At 44.0% G+C, this 27,395-nt stretch overlaps 1 protein-coding gene across 1 annotated transcript in view; it reads left to right on the top strand.

Annotated features, from left to right (window-relative positions):
* SETD5 (SET domain containing 5) overlaps positions 1 to 27,395 on the top strand; it is a 62,461-nt gene that overhangs the window by 27,754 nt on the left and 7,312 nt on the right. Inside the window, exons 3-21 of the mRNA XM_057405518.1 lie at positions 1,601 to 1,706; positions 2,575 to 2,786; positions 3,107 to 3,165; positions 3,571 to 3,758; positions 4,806 to 4,844; positions 6,359 to 6,601; positions 11,317 to 11,465; positions 11,795 to 11,912; positions 12,347 to 12,456; positions 12,744 to 12,990; positions 13,189 to 13,269; positions 15,602 to 15,913; positions 16,765 to 17,085; positions 17,743 to 17,985; positions 21,331 to 21,460; positions 22,651 to 22,904; positions 23,669 to 23,725; positions 25,172 to 25,639; positions 26,985 to 27,262. Of these exons, the coding sequence (XP_057261501.1) occupies positions 1,601 to 1,706; positions 2,575 to 2,786; positions 3,107 to 3,165; positions 3,571 to 3,758; positions 4,806 to 4,844; positions 6,359 to 6,601; positions 11,317 to 11,465; positions 11,795 to 11,912; positions 12,347 to 12,456; positions 12,744 to 12,990; positions 13,189 to 13,269; positions 15,602 to 15,913; positions 16,765 to 17,085; positions 17,743 to 17,985; positions 21,331 to 21,460; positions 22,651 to 22,904; positions 23,669 to 23,725; positions 25,172 to 25,639; positions 26,985 to 27,262 (3,615 nt within the window). The remainder of the gene's footprint in view (positions 1 to 1,600; positions 1,707 to 2,574; positions 2,787 to 3,106; positions 3,166 to 3,570; positions 3,759 to 4,805; positions 4,845 to 6,358; positions 6,602 to 11,316; positions 11,466 to 11,794; positions 11,913 to 12,346; positions 12,457 to 12,743; positions 12,991 to 13,188; positions 13,270 to 15,601; positions 15,914 to 16,764; positions 17,086 to 17,742; positions 17,986 to 21,330; positions 21,461 to 22,650; positions 22,905 to 23,668; positions 23,726 to 25,171; positions 25,640 to 26,984; positions 27,263 to 27,395) is intronic.

Here is a 27,395-nt window from a genome sequence, read left to right on the forward strand (position 1 = left end):
CTAATGTTGTTTCTGGAAATACGATTAAACCTGAAGGGATTTAACTCTGTACCAATCTGGAAGCCCTAAAGGACTGTCGCAAAGATCCAGCAAGGCTGGATTATGTGACATGCTCTGCAGGGTGTCTTTTATTAAGAAGTATATCCTCTGAGAGATACTGCTACCTACATCTCCTGCTTTTGACAATGTAGCTGGCTGTAGTTACATTGAAAACCAACTTAATTTATCTTGACATGCTCCTAAATCCTGAGTGGTTTGCTTAGGCTTAAGGTCTTCTATTTCTTGCAGTTCTTTGTACAGTAAGTTACTGCTTCTTTATGTCGCAAAGACAAACTCACTCCAGCATAAGGCAGAAGCTTGGTGTGTTGGAGACTGTATGAGGTTTGGTGGCAGGGTGGGGCAAACTTCAGCGCAGCAGAGATTTCAAGAACTAATAGGAAGTCCAAAGGACACAGGGGTTGGTGTTCTTGGGTGGTGCCTAAACACTGCCCCACGCGTGGCCACTGGCCATTGCTGTGTGAGTGCTGCCTCATTCACACTGGCAATGTAGGAACCACTGAGAATCCTGCAAGATCTCACAGGTCCAAGGTAAAGTTTTCCTTTCTTGTGTTCTTCTTTCCTGCTCGCTCAGCTCCATGCTATAATTTGGAAGAAGATTTCACCTGCAGACATGATTCAGTAACATTCTGCTGTGTTCTGATGTGGGCCTTACTTGTGATCTGTGCAGAGGTTTAGCTGACTCGTATCTTCTGCTTGTACCAGACAGTGTGTTTCCTTGCTGGTGTTCTGTCTGTAGCCTCATTACCTAATACTCCCTGCATTGAATTGCAGCTGTCCCTTCTCTGAGCAGGGTTTCTGCAGCTTTGCTAAGGATATACCTTTCATTTTTAGCTGTTTTTCTTCACCACCGTGTGGTGGAAGAGTGCATTGTACCTCAGCAGCAAATCTCTTACTGAGCCCATTGCACACCATGTTGCTGTGTAGAAAGCACAGGGCAAAACTGATTTGTCCATGGCCGCTGTCTGTCCAGGTCATGGATTTTTTTGCCTGTTTGTAGCAGAAATCTTCAACTCCTGGTAGTCGCTGTCAGGGCAGCTGCAGGTTTCATGCAGACTTTATCACAGGACAATGGACTTGGCTAACAATTAGTACCTGAGGAGGAGAGAAACAAGCACAGATGCAGGAAAGCGGCTTAGCTGCTATTTGAAATAAGCTGTTGCAGAGATAAAATGGCAGCACTGCTCAGTGGCTTTGAGATTAGGCTGCCTGAGTTCAGACATGAACGCTGAACTTGACCCAACTTCCTCGACAATAAGGAAACTGAGCTTCTTGCATGCTAATTATCTTTTGAACTTCCCAGATTGAGACCCAGTTTAATGAGTTATCCAGGGTGGCCCTTACTCAGTTCCTTCCCTCTCAAAGCAGGTTCATCCTGTACAACTTCTGCACACATGATGCTTGGTGAAGCGCATAATCACACCTTGATTTCATGAAGTTTCTTCATTTTGAGCTCATGTGTTGACTAGAAAAGAGCAGTGAAATACCAGCACTAAAGAAATGATGTTGTATTGATGGGTTTTACTTCTGGCCCTCTCTGCAGCCCAGAGTCTGTGGAAGCTAGTCCAGCTGTCAGTGAGAAGAATGTGTACTCCAGCCACGGCTATGGGGCCACCCAGAAACACAGCTATCGCGGGCTGCCTTACGCAGTGAGTACTCTCTCTGCAGTGAATCAGCTCTTTACTGTCTACTTTACTCATTTCTCCTTGTTCCATAGTTCTTTGCCTGTTAAGCCTTAGGAAATTCATTAGGGAGCACTGAGTTACAGTTGAGTTCTGCCATACATTTTGCATTTGTGTGTTTATTGTTTGTGAAGTCTTGCATACTCCATAGCAAGCTTTATTAGCGTTCTAGGTGATAGATTTTTAACTGAAGTATATGAATGAAGTGTGACTATTTTTGAGCATGTAATATTTTCCTGGTGGTAATGTTATGCCCCATTTGCTTTATTATGCACTATTTATACTTGTTTCAACTGTGCAGATTTTCATGTTGCTAACTTATAACTATGAGGAACAAGGAACAGTCAGGAAGAGTGGGAGCGTGGCTTGAAACTGTGGGCTGCACAGGACATCACAGAGTCATTGAGGTTGGAAGGGGCTTCTTGAGATCACATAATCCACCCCCCCTGCTCAGGCTGACTCTGCTTGAGCAGGTTGCCCAGGACTGTGTCCAGTTGGGTTTTGAATATCTCAACACACAGAAACTCCACAACGTCTCTGGGCAACCGGTTCCAGTGTTTGACCACTGGTGTCATGTCAGATTAGTAGCAGCACAACAGTTAATGTTGAAATAGCCTCGTTGTTTTCATAGGTTTTGAATTGAATTTATTGGTGCAGATGAAAACCATTTGCATCTTTCAGAGCTATTGCTTTACTTTCTTGGTAGATTGAGGAATTCAGGCTACTAGTTTACACCAGTTGTTAAATAATAACCTGGGAACTGTGGATGTGGGGCTTCAGTTTCTAGGCAGCCTATCTTCATGTTAAAAGTAGTACTGCAAATACTCGTTTTCAGGATCATAATTATGGAGCCCCTCCTCCTCCAACGCCGCCAGCCTCTCCTCCTGTCCAGACCATTATACCTCGTGCAGAACTGAACGGCCTGCACTCACCTGATGAGGAGAACTCCGGGGATAGTGAAAGCTCCTCAGAAGGAGAATCAATTCCCACTTGGTGCCACTGCAGTGTCTCTCAAGATGGTTTCCTCCTCAAGTGTGAAAAGTGCAGGTAAGCTTTGGTGCAGTGCAGATGTGGACTGCTCCTTGTGTTGACTTCTCCTACCGATCCGTGTCACGTTTGGGCTATGGGACGGACTTCCTTTTGCTAACTGGAGCGTTCTTTCCAGTGCTTTACCCAGTATTGACCCTCCTCCTTTGCGTTGTCAGCCTGACAAGTGTTGGTGGCACCAGGAGTGGAGATGAGGATGTTAAATCGATGTTCTTATCATCCTGGGCCCCACTGAGGGCACGCATCTTGTGACATCCTGTTGAATTTCAAGTGACTTTACTCCTACAAACCAGCTTCAATTGTGCATTCTCCTTTGGCAGAGGAATGAGCAGGGGGAAGGTGATCAGACTCCGCCGCCGGAAGCAGGACAACGTGTCAGGTGAGCCTGGGTTGTAGTGCTGATAATGGTGACTTTTGCTTTCTTTCTACAAGACCCTTGTCTTTTGATTGTTGTAATCATCCAGTTGTGATCAGTGCCCGCTAATGTTCTTTGCCTCCCAACCATTGGGATTTTCTCCTCTCCTTTCCCCTCACCTCAGTTAGCTCTTAGGAAAATCAGATTACCTTGTGAACAGAAGAGGGAAATGTTCATCAATGTCATTCTCTGAGATATCAGAAGTTTGGGAGACCTGTTCCCAGTTTGGGTGGGAAAACTGGTGGAATAGTTTTCTCAGGGCAGAGCTGTGCAGGGTCATCAAATTGTCCTGGTGAAAGCAGACATAAGGGTAAGCTGTTACCTCTGGGATGAATAAAAATATTGCTAACAGAGCACTTCTCTCTCTAGGCGGGGACAGCAGCGCAACTGAGAGCTGGGATGAAGAGCTATCTCCCTCTACGGTGCTGTACACAGCTACACAGCACACCCCTACGAGCATCACGCTGACTGTCAACCGTGTCCGTAGAAGCAAACCTAAGAAGAGGAAGAGGAGCACAGAAAAAGCTCGCACTGCTCCAAAGGCCAAAAAGATCAAGGTATGTGGAGTGAGACGAGGTTGCTGCAGTTCCTACTGAAGGCTCTCTGGAGCAGTGTTGACAGCAGGGTGACAAGCTGGCAGTAGACAAGGAACTTTTGTCCTGTCCGGAATTGCTCTCTCTGGTGTAATAATGCGACGCCTTGTATTTGTGACCTGCTCAAGTACGTGGCTGTTGGTTTAAAAATTACCTTACTGGAACTCCACCCTTCTTTCCCAACGCTGTCCATTCATGCTCAGAGCTTGGATTCGATTACATCTTTTGCCTTCTGGTCTATTAGCATTTAGGGAAGTAGCGTTTGGAGGCTGTTTGTGGCAAAGGGGCAGTCTGTGAATGGAATCAAAACCAAAGGGAACGTGGCATTTCTTAGCCGGCTATGTTAAGGAATCTGGACTACAGAGCTTCTTGGCACTGTTCATTAGGGACAGAGATAGTGCCTGTGTGGAAAACTACGTAGGTAGTGCTGAACATTTGATGAGGGCTGACTTTACAGTCTTGTTTGTGAGGGTTTGGGGACTGAAATAATTTTGGATTGCTTATGTTGGAATGCAAGTGTGTGAGCAGCTGGTTCTTCCCCATCATCAGCTTAGCTTTACCATCATCTTCCCTAGCTTAGGTTTCCCTTGAAGTTCTTGTTGTAGGCACTGACTCAATAAAAGACTGGGAGCAGGAATCATGTGAGGTCTTCAGGGTTTCTTGGTATGAACCAGCTGGGTTCTGTTGCTGGCCCTTTCTTCTATCAGAGCAAGTGGGGTTAGTTGGGACAGTTTTGGTTTTGATCTCGAGGTTTTTTACTAAGTATGAGGCAGCCTTTTTAGTTCAGCAATCCTGGCTGTCAAGCTTTTCAGCAGTTTCCACTAGATTTGCATTGCAGAGCTTTTTTGTTCCAAGTCCATTGCTCCTTTCATAGGTCTTCCTGTAATTCTTGTCATCTTTTGTTAAGGGTTGGTCTGTTGGAGTGAGATCTATTGTAGTTCTGGGACACTAATTCTGAGTCTATGTATAATGCCTTGTCTTTTCTCTCTCTTTCTGCTTGTTTGATGCCAGGCCTTTCGAGAGGGCTCGCGAAAGTCTCTGAGGATGAAGGTGAGTAGGACTGAGAACCTTCTCTGCTGGTGATGGGTTTTTCCCCTGTGTTTTGTGCCTCTCTTGGTTTGTCTGGGGAATTTTTGATTGTGGGCCTGGCCTCAGAATAATCTCAAGCCTTACCATGCACCACAGGCAGGCCTGTTCACAGGAGTTGCCCCTTGAACCTTGCTTCTGCTTCAGATAGCTTTCTGTAAGGTAATATCATCCAATTCCAAGAGATATGACTGATTGATGACACTTGGGAGTGGGATGTTTGATGTAAGGGATGTAGAACTGGTTGTAGCCACTCTTCTGTGAGGTCAGTTATCATTTAATTGCATCAAAGCTATTTTAAACCTGGGCATCAAAGCAGTACATGGGTTTAATGTTAGGAGTCCCTTGCAATGTGGCCTTATTTCTCTCCACATCCTCTTACGAGGGATGGGATGGGATGATGTATTGATCTCTGACTCTCTGCAATCCTGGTAGGTGTGGCTGTCTGATAGGAAGTTGACAAAAAAAGGGAGACTTTGAACTAAACGTGTTGTTAGAAACACAAGAGGTGCCTTAAAGTTCAGTCGGCTCCGTCTGACCCCAGGTCTGTAGCCAACAGTGGCTTCTAGCAGGTAGCTCAGAGGAAATGGGTCAATCCTGTGGTGTGTCTGTCCGTATGCACCTATCTCCATAGAACTCAAGTGCCTTGAGAGGGTGAAAAGGCATTAAAAGTGTTCATGCTGTTAATAGATACCATAAAAATAATGATTGTTCTTCAGTGATCCTTGTCACTAAGAACTCAGTGTCACAAATGTCTCAGTCCTTTATAAAGCCAGTTGAGTTACTGACCTCTGGGATATTATTTGTTACTGTCAAGAATGAAGCTTGTTTGTTTTGGGTATTTTTCCCCTACCAGCTTCTTTCTTCCCCTTCCTTCCAAGATAGTCTAAGTGAATTACCCGATTCTGCCCTGTCTTCTTTACACTGCTTAGGACTTGCAGTTTTAACCCTCTGGGTGTTAGCTGATGCTCTACATTCAGTTCCTTGAAAACCCCATAACCGTTTCACTGTCAGGTTCAGAAGTATTTTTGGATCAGTCACTGCAAAGATTGAGATGCAGCCAGCATCACCTGGCATTAGGCTGGGCATGAGTGGGTTGACTCTAGGGCAAGCCTACATGACATTTATTTGCCTTTGTGCGTTCTGTTCCTTTGCTTTTTAGATCTTCCTAATTATTTTTCCTAAGTGACTTAAAAACCTTTTCTGGCCATGGACCAGCTTAATTTTCTTGTATGTAGCAGTGCCAAGTACCAGCTCTCAAGAGATCTTAGTCCTGCATGGAGTTCTCTCTATATTCTTATGTGCACTGTTGTACAATGTTCTGGAGGATGCAGGCTCTGAAAAAGATGTCCTCATAACCAACACATTATTAGCTTGGAATAGATCTGCCTTTTTGTGTAGCATATTCACACACTCAGCACTGTGGATAGGTTTTTCCCATTGTGTGCTAGCCATTCACTCTTTGCTCTTTGCTGCAGAATTCCCCTTCTGAAGCACATGCCTTGGATGAAAACACAGCTGAAGGGTGGGAGAACCGAATACGCCTGTGGACAGATCAGTACGAGGAAGCCTTCACTAACCAGTACAGTGCTGATGTGCAGAACCTGCTGGAGCGGCATCTAAACTCTAATAAAGACTATGTGGGCAAAACTGCTCTGCTAGACACAATCAACAAAACAGAGTTGGCCTGCAATAATACTGTTATTGGGTCCCAGATGCAGGTAAGAACCTTTGTGACTGAAGTGGGGTAGGTCAGGTCCTCAGGTTTCTAGATATAAGGCATGGGTGAGCAATATCGTAGCTGGTTATTTAATTCCAGACCAGTAGACACAGATCTGATATAAAAGGGAACAGAAGAGATGTCAGGACCAAGACAGATTCAGAAACACTCACATTCAACCAGACCAGTGTTGCTAATTTGGGAGTATTTTGTACAGTTGTTACATGGTTCACAGGTATTTTGTCATGAATACTTTCAGTCACTGAATGGCTTGAGGCAGAACCAGACCTATCACTTGCTGGAGATAGGAAATTTCCTGCTTTCCAGCTGAATTTTCCTGTCTTTCAATGATTTGAATATTTTGGATGATTATTTGGAGTCTGGTGACTTCCAAATAGTGTACAACTACAGTTGATTTTGGGGAGCTGTCTCCCTAAGTTTTCCAAGATGTGAATGATTGGTGTCTTACCAGCTTTATGGAGTGCATGTAGACAAGGAGAAACAGGAAACGGATGTGTTTGTGTGGTGCATGTCATCCCCATTACTCTTCTCAGCTGATGTTTTATCTGGTCCATGCTTTATGGGACAAAGAGCAGCATTCCCACTCAGTTTAGGCTTTGTGGGGCTTCTTTGGCCAAGGGAATGGAGATAGGTGCAATTGAAAAGGATGGGCTCCAAAACAGATGTAGAGCACCTCTTCTGTAGAAGGGGAACAAGAGTCAGAACCTGAATGTCAGGTATGTCTGTGCTTGAATCATTCATGTTTATATCAGCTGACTCACTGCTCTGTGAAGTTCACGTGCTCCCTCCCACCTTTCCCTCTGCTTTTGTGTAGGTGAAGCACTTCAGGCAGAGCACAGATATTGCCAGTAAGGGAGAGTGCAGAAAAAGGACTTTGGACCCAACTTCCTTCCACTCTTGCCTCTAGGTCTGCAATAATAAGACTTGTGGGGGGGTTGGGGAGAAACACTTGTACTTTGCTGTGCGAGTAGCCTCCCTAAGGAGAGGAACTGAGGAAATACAGGGAAGAAAATGTTCTGCATCTCTAGAAATGTTAGTATTTTCTGAGTATAAATGTAAACTCTTCAATCTCCTTCACATGAGTTTTAGGAAAAGTCCTGAAATGAGTAGTAAAACATACGCTGTTTCTTTTTATCACCTTCATAGAGTACAGCAGGACAGGTGACTATAGAAGGTATCATACATCAGTGTGCTTGGTTTTGTCATGCTCTTTTGCCCTCTCCCTTCACCCCTGTACAGATAGAGGTTTTCCCACAGGGAATAGCAGCCAGAATCCCAAATTGGAAGACTCCACATGCAATATATCCCAAAGAAATAAAAAGATAGTAAGTTACAAGACTTCCTAGTGAGCTGCAGTTTCTCTAAACAAGCTGTGAGTAGGTACCTATTGCACATCGCACGTGCCAGGATAGTATAAAAGGACTTGAAGGATTTGTAGTTCTGCTTGGACACTGAGGGAAGACAGAGTGGATGTCCCTGACTTCTGCTTGTCAGCCCCTTATGTCCTTGTTTTCTCTGCTCAGCAGATGGCTGTGGAGTGTTGTGTGGAGGACAGCCTGTACATGTGAGGAGTGCATGGTTTCTGGTCCTGTGCTTTATGCTTTTGTTCCACTCATTGGTCTCATCTTTATTAGATAAACTGAGAAGGCTTCTTGTTTTGCATCAGTTGTCTTTTAACTAGATATTGTTACTGGATGTAAAAATAGCTTTTATGGGCAATAAGGAAATAGGTACTTGGAGCTAGGAAAAAAATCAAGAAAATCGTGTGAATACGCAGATAGCAGCAGCATGTAGAAGATGGGTATTGTAACTGCTCTGTTTGGCTCTGAAGACTCTGGAGAGAGGAGGAAGGAACAAAAATGAAATGCTTTATATACCTTGCATACTCTCACAGTTGAGAGTGGTTTTTGGCTTGGGTAAATAATGATGCAAGTCTGTACTTAAAGAAAGAAGAGAGAGAAGTGTGACCTAAAAGCTTCCCCATGCCAAGAGGAGTAGGGAAGGATGGCCTGAGAGTTATACATGGATATGGGATTTTGATCATTGGAATGCTTTGAATAAACCAATTCTCAACTGCCCTCATGATGCAAAGGGAAAGTTGTGAAAATATGAAGCTGCTCAGTGTCATGAATAAAATCATCTCAGTGCTGGCTGCTGCCAGATGCTCAACAAACTGAAAGCTGTGAATCACTTTTCTGCCTGCTGTTGCCAAACCAAACCCAGGGTCAGTATCTGCCCTTTGTTGCCTCTGATAATTGCTGACTTGAGCTCAAACTCCTGAATGATTTCACATTCTGAAGTGAAGAGCAAAAGGGCCTTTATAAAATAAAGCCACTGAGTGTTATTGCAGATGTTGCTCTGGAAACATATCGGAGCAGTTTTGTTTGATTAGCAGTCAGCAGTCCCCAGGGAGTGACATGAACAAAATCATTTGTTCTTTTCACACATGAAAGCATGGCATTTAATCCTCTTCTTATTTCTGAATTCAGGGAACCAAAACAAGCTGAGCCAGGGCCTTAGCAGAAAAAGCTGGGAGATCATTCCTGTTTTACCAAACTCGGATAACTAAGTTTTACAGATGCAGAGCTTCTCTTTCCTTCATGGGCTCCCCTTACCTCCCACCACCCCACCTTATTCCACCTCTGTTCCAGCACCAGGTGAACAGTAATACAGGCCAGTCATGGGCCATAGTGAAGGCTGCCAGCCATTAACTCACATCTCTGAGAGGTACTAAGAGAATTTGATAGACTAGCAGGATAATTTAGGTTAGGAGGAACTGCTGAAGGTTGTCTGGTCCAACCTTTCTGCGTAGATGAGAAACTGGGTATGACAGCAAACCAAGTGGTAGTATAGGAACAGAATTGTTCAAGTTCAACTGGAGACATGCTTTTGTCTCAGTCCTGATTTACCTACTAACTTCAGGGACTTGCTCCTTATCTCCTTCTGTCACACACTAAGAAAACTATTCCTATTTATTTACTCTGTCTTACCACAGTACAAAGCACATCCAGTGTTTTTGAAACAACTTAGCCACTACTCTTTGCAATGCAAACAGTCTTATCTTACAGTGCACTCATGTCATGGATTTGTTGATCAGAAATCAGGGCCAGTTTGGCTTCTTAGTCTGGAAGTAACATGTTTCTTCTCTGCTAGTTCAGTGGACTTGAGGAATCCTCTGTAAGCTCCTATCAGGACCTGTGATAGGCAAATGACACCATGCAAGGCTTTTCAGTGGCTCAGATATGTACATGCAGGTTTTTCCCATTGCCAGCAGATACTGTGGTACGAAAGAGAGATATACAAGGAGATCTGGAATAGCAAGACCATTAGTTCCATCTGCATAGGTTTCAGATAAATATTTTCATGAAGCTGTCTTTATTCTGGACCTGAGAGAAGTCAACAAACATCTTACTTCACTGGCTGGTCCAAGGTCTGCAGCATAATGTCATATTAAAACAATGAAAGCCATCTTCTTCCCAAAGAAGTTTAATTCAGAGCACATACAAGATTGCTTCCGAAAAAAACCAACCTATCTGTGGTTCTGTACTCTCATGCACTCAGTATGGAGAGTTTCATTTGGTTCTAAGTGCTGCCGTAAGGCATTAAGTTCATTTTCACAAGGTTAGAATGTCATTGTCCAAACTGAGCCCCTTCTGAAGTTAATGTGATTTTTACCCATTTGAGCAGCGTGCTCAGTAGCTCTTTCTAACAAGAAAGTTCTATCAGCAAAAGTTGGGAGCTTGCTTTTAATAAAATGTTGTGATTTACATCTCATTTAGATAGATGACTGTTATTATTGCTGGAGTAAGAGCACTTATGCCTCAATTCACTCCGGAAAACTATCAGAACCGGGTCCTTAAGAGCAATGAATAGCATGCTTAGGAAAGAACAGGCACAGCTCTAGTGGTGAGGCAGCCAGCCGTCTTCACATAATCTTTACTTGCAGAGAGGTTCAATCTGTTCAGCAAGAGAAGGACTTTGTTTTTATGGAAGTCTTTCAGTGCTTGTAATAACCCTTCCATTATTCCATAAATTGTGTTGTATTTGGATGTCTGTGCTTAAAGAATGTTGCTGTTTCATACTGTCAAGACACCATTGTGAAAATCCATTGTGATAGAGTTATAGACTTTAACATAAAGAAGATGCAGTAAAATGCTTACTTACAAAATCGTTTCTTCATGTAAAAAACCCAGAGCACTAGTTGAGCAGGCAGATGAAGAGAAGTTTCTGGATGGAGATAGAAATTGCCAGCGGAAGTCTTTGGCCTGTTAGGTGGAATTTAGCATCCTCTGCAGAAGGAAAAGCTTGTGTTTTTTCCTCTGAATGTGTGACAACCCACAATTTAGGGAAGATTTGAGTTATTCTGGCTGTGAAAGTAGCCATAATTGCAGTTCCCTGTTAGCAGCAACTGACAGGTCTGATTATACCTCCTAGCTGCAAGACTGAAATCCTCGGTCTGGTAGATTTGTGAGATGTATTGTTAAAAGAAAGGAATAAATACTCTTTGCTTTTGATAAATATTATCAAACTCATTGGTTGTTACTAAACTGCTACAGAATAAACAATATATTCACCTGGCAGAGCTTTTGTGTGTTGCCACTAGAGTAATTTCTCTTTTCATGTAGGTAAAATACACTGCATGAGTTAAAGGCCTTTGGTTTAAATTCTCATCTGTTGCTCTGATTTCTGTTACAGCTGCAGCTGGGAAGGGTGACTCGGGTTCAGAAGCACCGGAAGATCCTGAGGGCAGCAAGAGACTTGGCACTAGACACCCTTATAATTGAGTATCGAGGGAAGGTTATGTTACGGCAGCAATTCGAGGTCAATGGGCATTTCTTCAAAAAGTAAGAGTACTATGAAGTGATTAGTATGAGAGCATCGTGGCATGGAGAGGCTAATGTCTCTGTAGGATAATGCACTCTTAACAGGGCCCTTGTAAGCTGGGACATCCACAGAAATGGGAAATCAAATGTACAACCTCAGCCTGATGCTCTGTTTATGGACCCAAACCCCTCTGAAGTAGATCTGTTAGACTGTGATGATGGAAGTGCTTAAGCATCCCGAGCAATAGTGCTGATGGAAGTGCTTTTTCCAGTGAAGTGAGGGGGATACCTGTTGTAAATGCCATGGGGATTGGGTATTTGGGGATTGAGACCTTCTGTTACTTCTCCAGGCCATATCCCTTTGTGCTGTTCTACTCCAAGTTCAATGGTGTTGAAATGTGTGTTGATGCCCGCACCTTTGGTAATGACGCCAGGTTCATCAGGCGGTCCTGCACTCCGAATGCAGAGGTAAATTCTCTCTTCTTCATCACTCTAATGGCAAATCCACGTTTAATGCATTCCCTTTTTATGAATATTCAAATTTAAAATGCAGTAAATGGGGTAAATGCTCTGCATCTCATGCTTGTTTGATGGTTTATACTCGGAAGATGAGAAAGTTTAAGAACACAAGGGTTGTTTGAATTGGGTTTTTTTTGTTTGGAAGGAAGAGGTTTCTTTTATGGCTTTCCTTTGGCTGCAGAGTGAGTTAGGGTAAGCAGGTTGGTAGTAAGTGGAAAAACACAGGATGAGACAAGAGCAGTGATGCAGGCTTTTCCCTATGGAGAATTTGGGGTAATTATTCATGGAATAAATAAGAGCTACTTCGCAGAGGAGCCTTCCCTCTTGGAAATAAGAAGTGCAACTTGTGGAGATGTTAGTTTCTCTCTACTTTGTTTAACAAGGTTCGTCATGTGATTGCTGATGGGATGATCCACCTGTGTATCTATGCTGTTGCCACCATTGCCAAGGACACAGAGGTTACCATCGCCTTTGACTATGAGTACAACATCTGGTGAGTCCTTCACCTCGCCCAGGAGCTCTCCACTGCCCTCCTGGACTGGACATCTTCCTCCAGCCCTTTCCTCGCATTCTACATTTTGCTCCGTTTTCTACTGAATTGCATTTTCCGGCTATTCTGTCCAGTTCTGCTGGCATATTCTCCAATAGAGGCCATAAGGTAGCCTGCTGTCCTTGCTTTGGCACGTGGTGAGATGTTTAGTAGGAGATGCATTGACATTGTCTCTGTAGAAGGGTTGAGAAATGAAGAGTGACACGAATTATGTTTGTGTTTTGGAGCAGCAACTATAAAGTGGACTGTGCGTGTCACAAGGGGAACCGGAATTGCCCTGTGCAGAAACGTAGCCCAAATGCTGCAGAACACCTACCTCCACCTGTTTTAGGCACACTGATTGGGGCAGAAACACGCCGGCGGAAAGCCCGTCGAAAGGAGCTGGAAATGGAACAGCAGGGCATGGCTTCGGATGAGAACAGCAGTCAGCAAACAGAGGAAGTTCCTGAGGGACCTGCAGCAGTCAGTGACAATGAGGTAAAGCCCTTGACACCGTTATATATGCTTTTATCATTGAGTGGTGTGGAATCTGATGCACTGCAGCACTGGGATCTTCAGAACAGCAATTGCAGGAGGCCTTTTTTAAGCCTTTAGCACCTTAGATTATCATAGGAATCCTGATTAACTATGACAGTACCAGATCTTTGACATACTAAATCTGGGCTTCTCTTTCAGGTAGCAGAGAAGGAGGAGAAGCAAGAAGGGGAGAAAGAGGAGCCTGGAGATGAACAGGGAGCTTTGGCCCACAGCCGACGGGCAAGTACCTTTCTTAGTCTGGGTATCATCCCCCTTAGGACATGCTTCATGCAGTGACCAACAGGTCTAAGTGGTGATTTCACTTGTTTCAACACAAATTCCAACTGTCAGTGGTCTTCAGTAATTTGATTAAAAACAAACAAAACCCAAAACCACCCCAAAAAAACCAACCATACGGACTGATTACATAGGATTTATGTTAGAACACTGCAGATTAGAAGAGGGGGGTATGTGTGTATATATATTTCCTAATTGAAAGGCCTGTTACTTTCAGAGCTGTTCTATGCTCTAAAATATAACATTAACAAGACAATCAGCACTAGATTCCAAAAAGATAAATGCCCCCTTTTTACATTCCTGCTGCCCTTCCTTATTGCTATTACAGGAGTTTATGGAGCCGTATAGAATCATAGAATAGTATGGGTCAGAAGAAACTTTGAAAGGGCACCTAGTCCATCCCTCTGGCATGGGCAGGGCACCTTCCACTAGATGGTATGATGAACCAGGACCTGATTTATGTTAAAACTTGACGTGTTTTAGAGGGTTAGGTTTGTTAATGTATATCTGTTCCCTGTATGGCTTCATAAATGCGTTGCCAAGTGGGAAAAGGGTAGGATCAAGTGGCAGAAGTTAATATGAAGGGTAGACCACAAACAGCATTGTTGGCACAAGTCAACAACCTATGTTCTTTATTTGGAAATTCCTTTGTGCTTCCAAATCATTATTGTCTTAGTCAAGATATTCCATAGTGCTCTTGGATCTTTGATAACACAGTCCCTTCTCAGCCTTTCTTCTATTCTGACTAAAGCTGTTTGTTTTCTCTTGTGCTTCTCATGGCACCTGGGATTGCTCCCTGGAACAGAATGCTTCATGCATGTGAATGGAGCTATTCTGGCTCTATCCATTAAAAAAGAATTACACCCCCCTCCAAAACCACAAAAAAAAACAAACAAACCGAGGAAGAAGGAAAATGTGCTCCCATCCTTCTACCAACCAACAAATGCGTTGGGAACAAGGAGTTCCCTGTTTTTCATTTGTTCACCAAATCCCGTAATCTCCTGTCTTTCTCTAATGGGAGATAGGGATCTTCCATGTGTAAATTTCCTGAGAATGCCTTAAATGTGGAGCTAGTGCAACAAAGTGCAGAGCCGAGGGCCATCCCAGTGAGAGATCCTTGGCTTATCTCGTGGGGAGATAAAGCAGTCAGTTCCTACTGAAATCTGAATAGGAGCAGCCATCCATCAAGCTGCCCTTTAGCTTGGGGGTAGATTTCATTCAGCAGAGAAGCTGATCTCTTCCTGGGATAGTACAGTTCAGAAAGTGTTCGTTTCCCGTGAGCCTGTAAGCCCTGTTCCTGTGCGTGGCACCAGTTAATCTCCTTTAAGGAGATTCGGTTTTCTATACTTGGCACCAGGTAAATACACATAGCTGTAGTTTTCCCAGTGTCTGGTCTGGGGACTTTTTGGTGCATATGGAATAGTTTTGACGAGAAAACTGTAAAGGCCAGGCTGCTGTGATTAAATACTCCTGTGTGCTTCAAAGTACTTTCTCCTCCATGACAAGTTTCAGAAGGCACTTGACCCACATCTAAATATCCACTTGATTTAGCCTGTGTTTTCTGCCAGTCTTTGTTGTACTGGGCCTTTTACATGCATAATTCCAGTTACTTCTGACACAGCTTGGTGATAGGAATTCCTGTTGTTTCTGTTTACCTAGTAAACACCTTCGGTTTGGCCTCTATTCTCTCATGTTCTCTTTTTCTTACCCACTATATAAGCTGCTTAGACAAGAGCTTTTATTTGTGAGCTGGGTGATCTCCTGGCATCAGGGAATGAATGAATCTGGATCGTTTCAGTCAGTTTGTGTGGTGTTATACTTGCTGCAAATTACTGCTTCACTTACTTCTATTGCCTCTGGCTTCTGTTTGCTTCTAATGTTTAGTCATTAGCGAGTAGCTCTGTTTGTTTCCAAGTTGTCTCTTCACTCTATTTATTCTTTCTTATGGTTTTTAGTTCTTCAAAATCATGAATTTCCTTGCGGCTGTTTTATAAATGTAACTCAGTAGTATCTAAGTGGTCCTATTGAAGAACAAGGTCTAGTTCTTCTAGTTACTCTATGAACACATGATTATTTTGTTGTTCTGGGAAATTTGCCACTTTGGAAAATGCAAATATCTGGGAAGAACTGCTTCTTTCTGTCCCCTTTCTGGCTCTTGTCATTGCTTTTTGGCAGTTGCTCTCCTTCCTGCGCCGCATCCCGTATCTGTTCTTGCCTCCTCCTCTTTATGTGCATGATTTGCAGTGCTGACATAAATTTACCTCTTGTGTTCTAGTCCCGGGAAGACAGGAAGGTAGAAGCCATCATGCACATGTTTGAAAACTTGGAAAAGAGAAAGAGGAGACGAGAGCAACCCTCAGACCGTAACAGCACTGATGCTGAAGTCACCATCAGTTCTGAAGCTCCTGAGCTGGAGGAAGTAAAAACAGAGACTCCTGAAACTGAGGATGGAAGTTCAGCACAGAGTGCTGGTGCTGCTGCTGCTCCTGCTGCTGCTGCTGCTCCTGCTCCTGCTCCTGCTCCTCCAAATGTTTCTAACAGTAACAGCAGTACCGGGGTGAACACACGACGGTCTTCACAAGTAATGGTAAGATGAAGATAGGATGGTTTAATAGCTTGTAGCAAGCTCAGATGCAGCAGATCTGATCATAAGATCATTCAGGATGGGAGGAGCTTCATGGGGTCTCTAATCCATTCTATGTCAGGCAGGATCAGCTCTGAGGTCAGCCTGGGTTGGCCAGGGTTTAACCAGCCTTGGCTTGAATACCTCTAAGGAGGGACCTCACAGTCCCTCTGGGAAACCTCTTCCAGTTCATGACTGTTCTCATGGTGAAACAATTTTGCCTTGTATCCAGTCTGAACCTCTCATTTCAGTGTATGTACATTGATGCATCACTGCATGTTCTTGATAGCTTCAGTCTGGATGTAGGAAGACTGCTCTTAGGTTCCCCTGAATTTTCACAGGGCTGAACAAGCCCAGCTCCTTTAACAAGTGGGCCCCTTCTGTACTGGTGTGAGCTTAAGTTGAATGAGTAACTGCAGTGATTGAGGAATTCTTTGCCTTTTCTTTGTTTTTTCAGCCTGTTCTACTTTGGATGCATGTGTTCTCATTATAGGGCAGGGCCCAGACACTTACCTGGAATGATTCATGTCAACTCAGATCAGGAATAAGACCAGTTGCCTTGAGACAAGTGGCAAGTTTCATACTGCTGCTTTCTTCCTTAAGACCAGTGTCCTTGTTGACCCCCTTAAGAACACAGCAGACAAGGATAATGTTCCAGTGTTTTAGAAGGGTCCTCAAAGCCATCTTAGGAGCCAGTACTAACCAGATCTTGAGAGTCAGGTAGTGTCGTTCAGTAGATCTCCATCCTTGATGCTGTATGCAGAGAAAAAGATTACTCACAGAGGTGCCTGGACTAATGACACTTTATGTTGTAGGATGCTGTCCCTGAAAAAGCAGTTGCTAAGCCAGCTCCACCAAAACCCTCCAGGCCTCGACCAAAAAGCCGCTTCTCTCGATACCGGACCAGTTCAGCACAAAGACTGAGGAGGCAGAAACAAGCCAGTTCCCAGCAAGCTGAACTCGCACAGGCTGCTCCAGAGGAAGGAAGCACTGCCAGCTTGGTAACCACAGCAGATGTCAGCAATGTAGAAGGTCCAGGAGAAGGCAGACAGTTAACAGGATCTGACCCAGCTGCTACCCTGGCTGCAGGATCTCAGTCTAATCGAGCTGCAGTAAAGTACCCCAAAACTAAAAAGGTAGATATGATTGAGTGCTGAAACTGGAGGGGAAAAAAAAGGTTTTATGTGGCCTTTGGGGAAAAGTTGGCTCAAGGGAAACAGTTCTTCAGAATAGTTGAAATTACGTGACTTTATTTTTTACAGTGATATTTGTTCTGTAGTGGATAAGAGCCCTCATCATGATTCAGAGTCTCTGCTTATCCCTGTACACACAAAGATCAGACAAAGAAATTAGTTGATCTTTATGGCAAATCTGCACAGACCTTAGACACCAGCAGGTGCAATGGAAGAGGTCTCACTTCTGGGTACAGCAAAGAAGCTAGTGCCAACTGCCACGTACTGGCCAGTAGTGGCCATTAGCCAGTAATACAGTTAGGCTTGCAGTTGGATTCTAGTTTTGAACAAGGGGATCAAGTTTTGGGAGAACCTTCTAATAAGATGAATAGAGCATAAAATCAAGAAGATACTTGTGTGGAACTGGATTGCCTGTTGTGCCTGCAGTAGATGAGAATAGGGTTTGACTCAGGACGTCCTGGCTATGTTCCTTCCTGTTGAGGATGGAGGGAGGTTTCAGCACACAGGCTGACCAGAGCACTGCTTCCCCATATGCCTTTGTGCCATATTGCCTTTCTTCACCTGTTCTAGTTGCATTGACATGTGTGTTTTCTCCTTCAGTATCTCGTTACGGAATGGCTGAATGACAAGGCAGAGAAGCAGGAGTGCCCTATCGAATGTCCTCTGCGCATTACTACAGACCCAACAGTTTTGGCAACTACCCTGAATATGTTGCCAGGTCTCGTCCACTCCCCGCTGATTTGTACCACACCTAAACACTACATTCGTTTTGGTTCACCTTTCAACCCCGAGAGACGGCGAAGGCCCTTTCTGTTGGATGGAATTTACAGCTCCTGTAAAAAGGTATGTTGGCTCAGGTCTCCCCTTCAGGAGCTCTGTAGTCAGCAAGCTCTTACTAGCATCCCTGTAAAGTCATTGTGTCTTCTTTGGGCCTATTTCCACGTATTCCTGCTGAGCTGGCCTTACCTGGTGTGTCGATGTAGTCTCCAGGCTATGGTTGCTGACGCCCTCCTAGCCAGGGTTCAGTCTTCGTCCTGGCCTTTTACCAGGCAGAACAACTGTTCCGTGACTCTCCTCTTAGAAACATGTACTTTCAAATCTGCAGTGGCTGTTTACTATCCAGCATATGTGATTCAAGGAGTTTTAGTCATTGCCTTTAGAATGTTTTATGTTACCACTTTCACAGTCAGAGCATGGTTGGCATTGTTGGGATAAGACAGTGTTGCAAAAGACCTCAGGAATACATTGCCTTAGTCAAGATCCATTGTCTTTGGAAACCTTTTGTTGTTTAGTAAAGCTTAGGGATTACCTGTTTGTAAGAGCAAGCCCACAGCTCTTTATTTGGGATCATAGACTATCTACAACAGATACTTGTGGCTGTGCAGGAAGCCTGACCCAAGCCCAGCTGAGGACTTCATTCCTCCAGAGATAGTATGTGGCCATGCTAGCAGTTACCCATCACAGAGAAACAGTAGTCCTGGTTAGTTTGCTCAGTCAGGTTTCTATCAGAATCCATCTTGCCTGTTGCCTGTCATCTTTGCTCACTGGCTCTTCCAGTTCCTGTGTGACTGCTTCAGAACAATGTTATGGAAATCCTTTCTGATCTTCCACTCTTGGTAGCTTTCACAGCCAGGTACCATGGCCTGGTTTCTTTGTCTGCCTTTGAGGGAGTTTTTCCAGGGAGAAGCTTTGGACTTTATTGTTTCCACCTTCAGCCGATTTGTTGTTATGCCCTAACAGGCACCTACAGAAAGAAGCCAAGGTCTCTCTTGGGTATTTTCTTCACAGGTCAAGCTCTTGATCATTCATATATACTCATATGAACAAAGCCATGTTTGTTTCTATGTGTCTGCACAATCTCTCCATGCATCTTTAAGCTGAGAACTTCAAGGTTTGAGCTGCTTTTTTTGAACCAAAACAGTGTCTCTGAGCCTCAGGGCAGAGAGAAGCATTGAGAGCGAACCTGTCAGAGCTATTCTGAGTTGTCTGTCTGCTGTGTTTGCTGTACAACCAGCCAGCAGCAAGCTCACAAGTCAGTGGAAACTGTTGTCACAGAACAAATCTTCCAATCTGTCGCTTTAGTTGGCTATTTTCTAATCATACAATAGTTCTCACTGTTGGAGAGGGAACGGCCTAGTCTCACTCTGGATGGCTTCCATTTAATCTACGTCTTTCCTGAAGCCAAATGCCCAAAACAGAATGTTGTGTTGCAGCTGGGACATTTTCAGAGCAGAGTTGCTCTGTGTCTCGTAGCCTACACCCATTTTGTCCATCCCAGGGTAATGACTGAGCTTTCTTTGACAGGGTGATGTAGATTCATGTTCAGTTTATGATTTACTGCATTTGTTAGAATAGTTACTGCATTTGTTAGAATAGTTTTCTAGCCCTTAATTTTTTCCAGAACAGACGTCGCAGAAAGTAATTTGTTAGATTTCTACCTTTTGAAGGGAAATGATCCATAACTGTTTGAGTAAGTGGTTTCATCCACTTTTGTAGGAGTTCCCGAGGTTTTTTCATGGAGAATACTTGGTAGCATTCAGTGGTTTCATCACTGACAGTCTGGAAACGTAAAAAAAGTCTCTGCTCTCATTCAGGAATGTTTAGAAAACTCTCACAGGGAAGACCTCCCTTTCAGCCAGCTGAGGTCTAGAAATGGCTCAGGACTTGATGACTTTGCTCTCTCAAGACCTGATTTTGTCTGCTCGGTCAAGAAGGTTGATTTATAAAGGCTATTGAATAGATCACATATTTTCTTGGATTGTCAGCAGGCCTCTTCCTTAAACTATTGAGAGCTGTGCCAAAACTCAGCTGATGATCTCAGTTTGCATCCAGAGCCTGCCAGTGTCTGAACCTCACAAGGAAACTGAACTGTATAACCTGCTCATGTTAATCACGCAGTGTACAGTGACTTGGCTGTCAGATCAGATCCCCACTTGAGGTAGCAGTGCTCCGGACTGGCTGGCACTTCTCGCTTTCCCTGGTGGCCACAGTGGAACCCATTGAGTTATATCTGATCAGAGAAGAAGCATCTGCTGTACAGTAGTGGAAACCATCAAAATAGGCCCTGTCACCTGCTTTTCATCCACGCCTTCAAGTTTTTCATTTGGAGGATTGTGGCCACTGAGTTTCTGATGCACTTCCATGATAGCTTTGAGGAATCATAAGTCATGTACATGTATCAAAAAGGGGGAGTGTATTGCTGGTGTGCAGATGAACTGTTGATATCTGAAAGGTGATTTATGATTATAAACCTATCTGGGAGAAGAGGCTGGTAAAGTGAGTCCAACAACACGAGTGCAAATCACTGTTTGCTTTTCTTCAGCAATTTGCTGTCATTTTACTGAATCACCTGGGTGTTCTCCCTTACATTGTGGTGGTTATTTTTTATAGTAAAGCAAGCAAAGGTTTCCTGCCTGCCATCAGGAGTTGGTTTATATCAAGGTACAGGGCAGATTTGCCGAGACTTCAATTCATATTCACTTGCATGAGATGTGAAACCTATATTCAGAAGACCACTGTGATTTTCATCTCTTTTATTAGCAGCTGAGGAAAAGATTTGCCTTTATTATTCTCTTCTTGGTTTACGCCCCTTGGAAACTGCTGCTTGCATTTTATCACAGTTTTTTCTTTGCTTTTTGTCTCTGGCAGCAAGCACAGCCCTGAAAGAATTGTTATGTGATTAAACTCAGCCATTTCTCTGCTGGAATTGTTACAGCAGAGTCTATGTTAAGCTCTGATATGCCTTAGTGGAGCAGGGGCACAATGTATGTGTGCTCCTGGGCAGGAAACAGCTTTTCTTGCAAAAATCAGGGTTTTAAGATAGTTCATCATATTTCTCTCCTTTTTCTTCTAATTAAGATTCCTTGTGATAGTTTTTAGCTGCCAGAGTTTTGCATTTTATCTATTTATAATTTACTCTCTATTTATCATTGTGTTATTGCTGAAGACTGCTGATGCCCAGAACACAACCGGGAGCGCGTAGCCAGCCCCATCACAGTAGGTGGTAGGCTCAGTGCTAACTGCTGTGTTCTAACAGATTCCTGTCTGAGCACACCTGAAGGAGGTAACAGCAGTGTTCTGAGCAGTCTGCCCTGCTGCACTGAGGTGTAGGAGTTTGAGTACATCCTGCAAAACAACATAGAAAGTACCAGGGGGTTTGCATGTTTATGCAGTCTCGTTCTGTTTCAGCGCTGGATCAAACAAGCTCTGGAAGAGGGGATGACTCAGACCTCACCAGCTCCACAAGAGAACAGAACCCAATGTCTATACCAAAGTAACGAGAGCAGCAGTTCTTCGAGCATCTGCAAAGATGACACAGGTAAGTGCTCAGCACCACTAGTGTGGGCCCTTGAGTGAAACTGGGGAAGCTGCTGAATAACAAAAGCAGCTGTGCAGGATGTGATCTTAATGTGTACCCCTGCTCGATGGCACAGCTCTATGGCAGGTGAGAATGATACTTTGCCCTTTACTCAGTTTTCTGCAGACCCATTCTAGCTTGACCGCGTGTGAAGCTCCTCAGTATTCTATGGAAAGATAATCACTTTATTTTCTCAACCTCAGTGCTGTGTGATGCTTAGTCCAGTAGAGGTAAAAACCAAAGAAGAGTACAACTATCATCTCTTTTCAGCAGGGTGCTGTTAGATGGACGAATAAACGTCTACTGACTATAGGAAGATATAGCAAAGTCTCACAGGCATGTAGGTAATGAGCAAATTATTAAGTCTCAAAGATGGAGGAGCTAAAATCTGTGAATAAAGCAGCAGAATGGTTAAATATTGTGTCTGAATCTTTCTACAGAGAAAGAGGGTGAAGATCTGCCCAGTCAGGGGTCAGTTTTCCAAGGACAACAGAGAAAGGAAGCTAGACATCATGCAGAAAATGCAGAATTGATTACTGAAAAGTTAGATGAATAGGAACTGGACAGAATGCCAGAGCCAATAGATGCACATTCCTGAGCAAGACCTGAAGAAGAAACACCTGAACTGCAGGATTTACTGAATACTTTAATTTTTTTTCTTCAAACTGAGCATTAAAAAAATATTATTTTGACTATGGGTAGGCCTAAGGGAAAGGCATTAATCCTTTGTGGGAGTGAAAAGTGTTTGGGCTGTATTGACGTAGCCTATAGGCAATTGTTAGGTTCAGGTAATAACTGAGCTGCCTGTGGTTGTAGCAGTGACATGTCTTCTGACCCCTTTCCTCTTTCTATCCCTTCTTGTCTTCCTTTCTCCTATCTCCCTCTTGTGCTTCCTTCTGCTTGAGATACTTCCTTTCCTTGTTCGCTGTATGTTGCTGATTATGTATTGTTCTGTTACCAGTATCTAGACATGTCTCAGGATTGGTATGGAAGTACTTCAGAGGTACTTCATTTTGAGGAACCTTTCATAGTCACATTGGAGACTCATGGGCTCCATTTGGGTTGGGAATAGGGGGCAGGAGACAGCGTGTGGTTTGCACATGGTTAAGGTTAATGGTTGAGCCCTGTCCTCAGCTCAGTCTGTTTTTCAGACTTGCTGAGTCCCCTGAAGAAATGGAAGTCTCGCTACTTGATGGAGCAGAATGTGAAGAAGTTGCTGAGGCCGCTGTCTCCCGTCACCCCTCCACCTCCCATCCCTCCAGTTCCTGGCTCAGCGAGCCCACAGCTGGCTACACCGAGCTCATCACTGCCGGGAGAGGAGGAGAGTCGCAATGGTTATGGCATCATGTTCTCACCAATTCCTTCTCTGGCTGCTAGTCGCTGCAATACTCCACTACAGTTCGAGGTAAATCTGACCAGGGACTGAGAGTGCTAAAAAGTATGAGACTGGGGTATTTGCAGCAGAGGTAGCACTATAGACACCTTTCTTTCTGACAATGCGGTTATGTTGCTGAGCTGCATCACAGCATCACTCGAGCACTGCTGCCTTTCTCCTCTACTCCATTTCTGGCCAGAATTCCTGCTCTGGTCAAACCTTGCTGCAGCCCAGCCTCCCTTCACTTTGTAGCTACCTTTATAACATTGGTATCATTCTCTTCTCCACTTCTGCCCAGTAGCTCCCAAATTTTGCAGGCTTTCAGTGTTCTTTAGTCATCTTCCCCACTCCAGATCTCTGTGCCAATGTGGCTAGTAGAATGTCTGTGGAAGTTCACTATAGTGTTTTGGAGATCTTATTTCACCTTTTGGGGAAACCCAGCCTTTCCTTTCTGCCTTGTTCTCAGACTGAATGCTGTAAATGGCTTTCTCTATATTTCATGGTGCAAACACTTATCTGATGTCATGAGGAATACAAAGAATAAGATGCTTTTCTTAACATTTGTGTTCTGCTTTGGGTACTAAGTTATAGCATGAAGCACAGTAGCCCAGTCCTGTCTCTGTGCTTCCAGGAAGCTTTAGAAACTACTTTATGGATGGAGTTGTCATCCCAGGCTGTTTCCTGGATCCTCTGTTTAGAATAGCCATTGCTTACCTCTTTGCTTGTTTTTTCATTAATTTATTTTGCTTCTTGACTTAAGTAGATGAATAACGAGATGCTTTTCTCCTCTCTAGAACGTCTCCTCCCCTGAGAATTCCCCTGCGCACAGGCCTGAGTCCATGTCACCCGAGGTAGTTATCACACTGTCTTGATTACATTTGAGGCCAGTGTGTGTGTGCTTGTGTGTGTATTGAGGCTGTGGTGGGAGGGAAGGGGTGAGGAGTGTGGAGGTGAGTGGGAATAAAGGCAGAGCATTAATCACAATAAGGCTGAGGAAAGTTTTCAGGGTTATCTCAAAAGAGCAAACAAACTGAGGACTGAAATTTATTATTCACTTGGCACTGATGGGAAACAGCCAGTGTGGGGTCTTGGTATGTCTCAGCTACTAAGGTGAAGGCAAGAGGTCTAACGACCCTGGAATTACCATCATCAACTTCAGCTCCAGCCCAGCAGATAAGTGCTGTGTGATATTTACTCAGTGGCAGCAAAATGCCTATGGGGGGAGAAAAGGGAAAGCATTTGGGACTAGTTTTGAGTTAGGAGGACACAGTGGTGCACCTGACCTGCTCCCTTCAGCCTGCATTTATCACCTGTTCACTTGCAGACTTTAAAACGTTGAGGTGATGCCAGAAAGTAGGATTTTGTTTACCTGTTGGCCTGTTGCAAAACATGAGGTGAAGTACTCAGAGCCTGTTTCATTGCAGAAAGTATGTGCTCATCTCCAATGGAGCAGAGGAAACGTTCTCAGCAGCAGCAGTAGGGCAGAGCTGGTGCCTTTTGCTGCTGTGTTTTTCCCTAAGCACTGTAGTCCTGCAAAGAGGATGAAATCGTGTCAGTTATGCTCATTGTCTGAGATCCTGACATATTAACATGGTGAAGGAGATGATTATGCAGTTGCCCTGGAGGGTTTTTGGCACTACAAGCAGATAAATGGAGATACTGTTGTGTCAGTGCCTAGTGCTCCGGAAACTGTGATAGCACAAAGATGATGCCACTATGGTTTTGTTAGAGATGTAACATGTAGAAATGCAGTATAAATTAAATGAATGTACTATTGTTAGAGATTTCCAAAGCTCACAATAAGTGAAAACAAATGGCTTGGATATCCTGGTCATTTTATTGTTAGGGAGTTAGTAGTGGCTGACTTGGGACAGCCAGGAATTGGCTAATAGAACAACAAATGGACAGCAGATCTTTCTGGTTTCCCCCCAAGATGAACCCTGAAGTATTCTGCTTTGCCATCAACTTTGGGACATATGAGACCATTGTGAAAATGCTTTTTTTTCTTCATTGACTGCTCGGGCATAGTGCTGGCCCTTATTCTCTTGCTGCAGTAGAACTGCTAAAGGACAAAGGCTACCTTGCACTGGACAGCTAAACTGATTCTTAGTTTCAGTCACTCCTTTTAGAATGAGTGAAATAGTGCAGGAAAGGGCCAAAGGGGGATCAAAAAGGAGCTGAGAAGCAGTAAGCTAGCATTGTACAGAGCACTTTCTGACTTAATTTTCTCTCCCTACCCTTGCTTGACCCTTTCCCTGACTTTCCACCCCCTCCTATATCCTTCTTGGATTTTCCAGCTCTGCGTCCGATCTGACTTGGATTTGAAGGGTGGGTATGTGGATTCCAGTGCAAACACTTGCCCAGAACGGCCATTGCTGCTCAACTTTGGATCCTCTGATCTGGCTCCACAACCCTCCATAAACTCTACTTCAGAGATGAACTTCCCAGGGAAAAGTGGGGAAGCACAGATGCTGCTACGAAGCTCTGATCAGGCTTTTCGGACAGAGTTTAATTTAATGTATGCCTTCTCCCCATTGAACGCTATGCCACGTGTGGATGGGTTGTTGCAGGGATCTCCTCCTTTGGGGGAGAGGAAGCCAGTGAATTCGGAAGCAGGATGCTGCAGCTCTCCTGCTGAAGGGTATTTCAGCAGACACGAGTCAGGGCTGCTTAAAGAGACAGTGCATGGATCCATGTCACCGTGCGGCGAGAGGGCTTGTGAAGGTGTCAGATCGGCTCCTCAGAATCCTCCACAAAGGAAGAAGGCAAGTATTCCTGTAAAAGGAAGTCTTAGGTTGTAGGAACCTGAGTGGGAACAGTAAGCACCATGGAAAGACTTACAGGGAGAACAAAGAGAGCAGAATACAACTAAAATATAGTCTGGGCAAGTAATCCAAGCAGCCAGTGCCTGGATGAAAGCAATCTAAATGTTGTTAAGAGAGTGAGCTGCCCTTTAGGCAGGATTTTGATGTGAGAGGTGAAAGAAAAAGTTCACAATGAAAGTGCCTCTTCTGGGAGTTGTTCAACAGAGATGAGACCCAGAGGAATAACAGAGCAGCTGTACTAGTTGGTGGAGGTGTTATTTACCAGGATGGAAAGAGTTCTTACTGGATCTAATGTTTGAAAAGAAAACATAGGCTGTTTATTAAAACATATTAGGCCATTACTATGGAAACAGTAACATGGCAAGAAAAGTAGGTGAGGGTTGTTACTTAAATTTTAGCTCTTTAAAAGTAAAACTACAGGAGTATTGTTTAAAGAAAACAAATGTGTATTGGTTTCTAACTCAGATCACTTGTGTAAGTGTCCAGCTGAATGGAATGTCTTATTCCTATTCCATTTCTAGAGCGTTTTGATTTTTTTCCAAGTTATACTTAAAACCTTCATATGTTGAGTTACTTTTGGAAGTACCCTCTTCAACATTTTGGTATTGTAAAGCCTTTTGTGCAGTCATTTGGTCATAGTTGATAAATTGTACAGCAGAGCTGCCTTCTGTAAGTCCTTTATGTCTCTGCACCTCGTAATAACTCTTACGGGGAAGGCACACTGAAAGGTAAGTGCTCATCTATATATACATACATATTTTTGGCTCTGCTGTCCCTGTGTTAGGAGATTGTGTTATCTGGGACCTTTGGGTTTGTGTCTTTGACAAAGCCGAGAGTGTTTTGCACAATCTACAGTCTACATTTACTAAAAGTAGGTTGTTTTATAAGGGTTAATACTGGCAGTTTGCAATACCACCATAGCAGGAACCCGCTCAAAGAAGGGTGTTGAGAGGAGGAGGATAGAGAGGCTTGATGGTTGAATATACAAGCATGTACTGAAGTAATGTGAAATCCCAGGTTGTTAGAGAAGCAGTCTGAAGTATTGGTCGTATGCTGGTGCAATGTGGGTGAGCGTGGCAGTCGGTGAGTGGTCTAGATCTGTACCACTTTCCAGGCACACCAGTAAAAGAGCTGATTCATGAAGATTTTATAATCCCAACAAACCTTTTAAAGTTTTATCTGCAAATCCAGAGAAAAAGATTTTTAAAATGGGTCTGGGGCTTGTTCCTCCCCCTCTCCCAGTCCATTGCATTCCCAGACTCATGGCTGCATTTTTCTCTTCAAGGTATCTCTATTAGAGTACCGCAAGCGGAAACAAGAAGCCAAGGAGGGAAGTGATTCCATGCGATGTACAGGGACTCCCACGCGACAGGGCAGCAACAGCTCTGTGACTGACACAGATGGCAACAGCTCCGCAGTACGAACCCCATCCTCCCCACACAGTGGCTTCTCCCCTTCTCATCCCTCCCTGCCTCACGTAGAGGACATCAGCCCACCAGACTCGAGGGGGGCTAGTTCCTCATCGTCACTCAGCAAATCCCAGGAGAACATCAGCAGTAGGTGGTGAGTGTTATCCTTCCAAGCAAGCCTGAGGTTCCTCCACAGAGGAGGACCAAACTCTGTAGGGGGCATGTCCATAACAATGTCTGCATGTGGATGTATTCAGTCAGGTCTCTTGGCTTTGTTCTCTTTTGTA

The sequence above is a fragment of the Pezoporus wallicus genome, unplaced genomic scaffold (genome assembly GCF_028554395.1).
Source record: "Pezoporus wallicus isolate ANWC-B61680 ecotype Strahan unplaced genomic scaffold, APGP_CSIRO_Pwel_v1 contig_9450, whole genome shotgun sequence".
Taxonomy (NCBI): Eukaryota; Metazoa; Chordata; class Aves; order Psittaciformes; family Psittacidae; genus Pezoporus; species Pezoporus wallicus.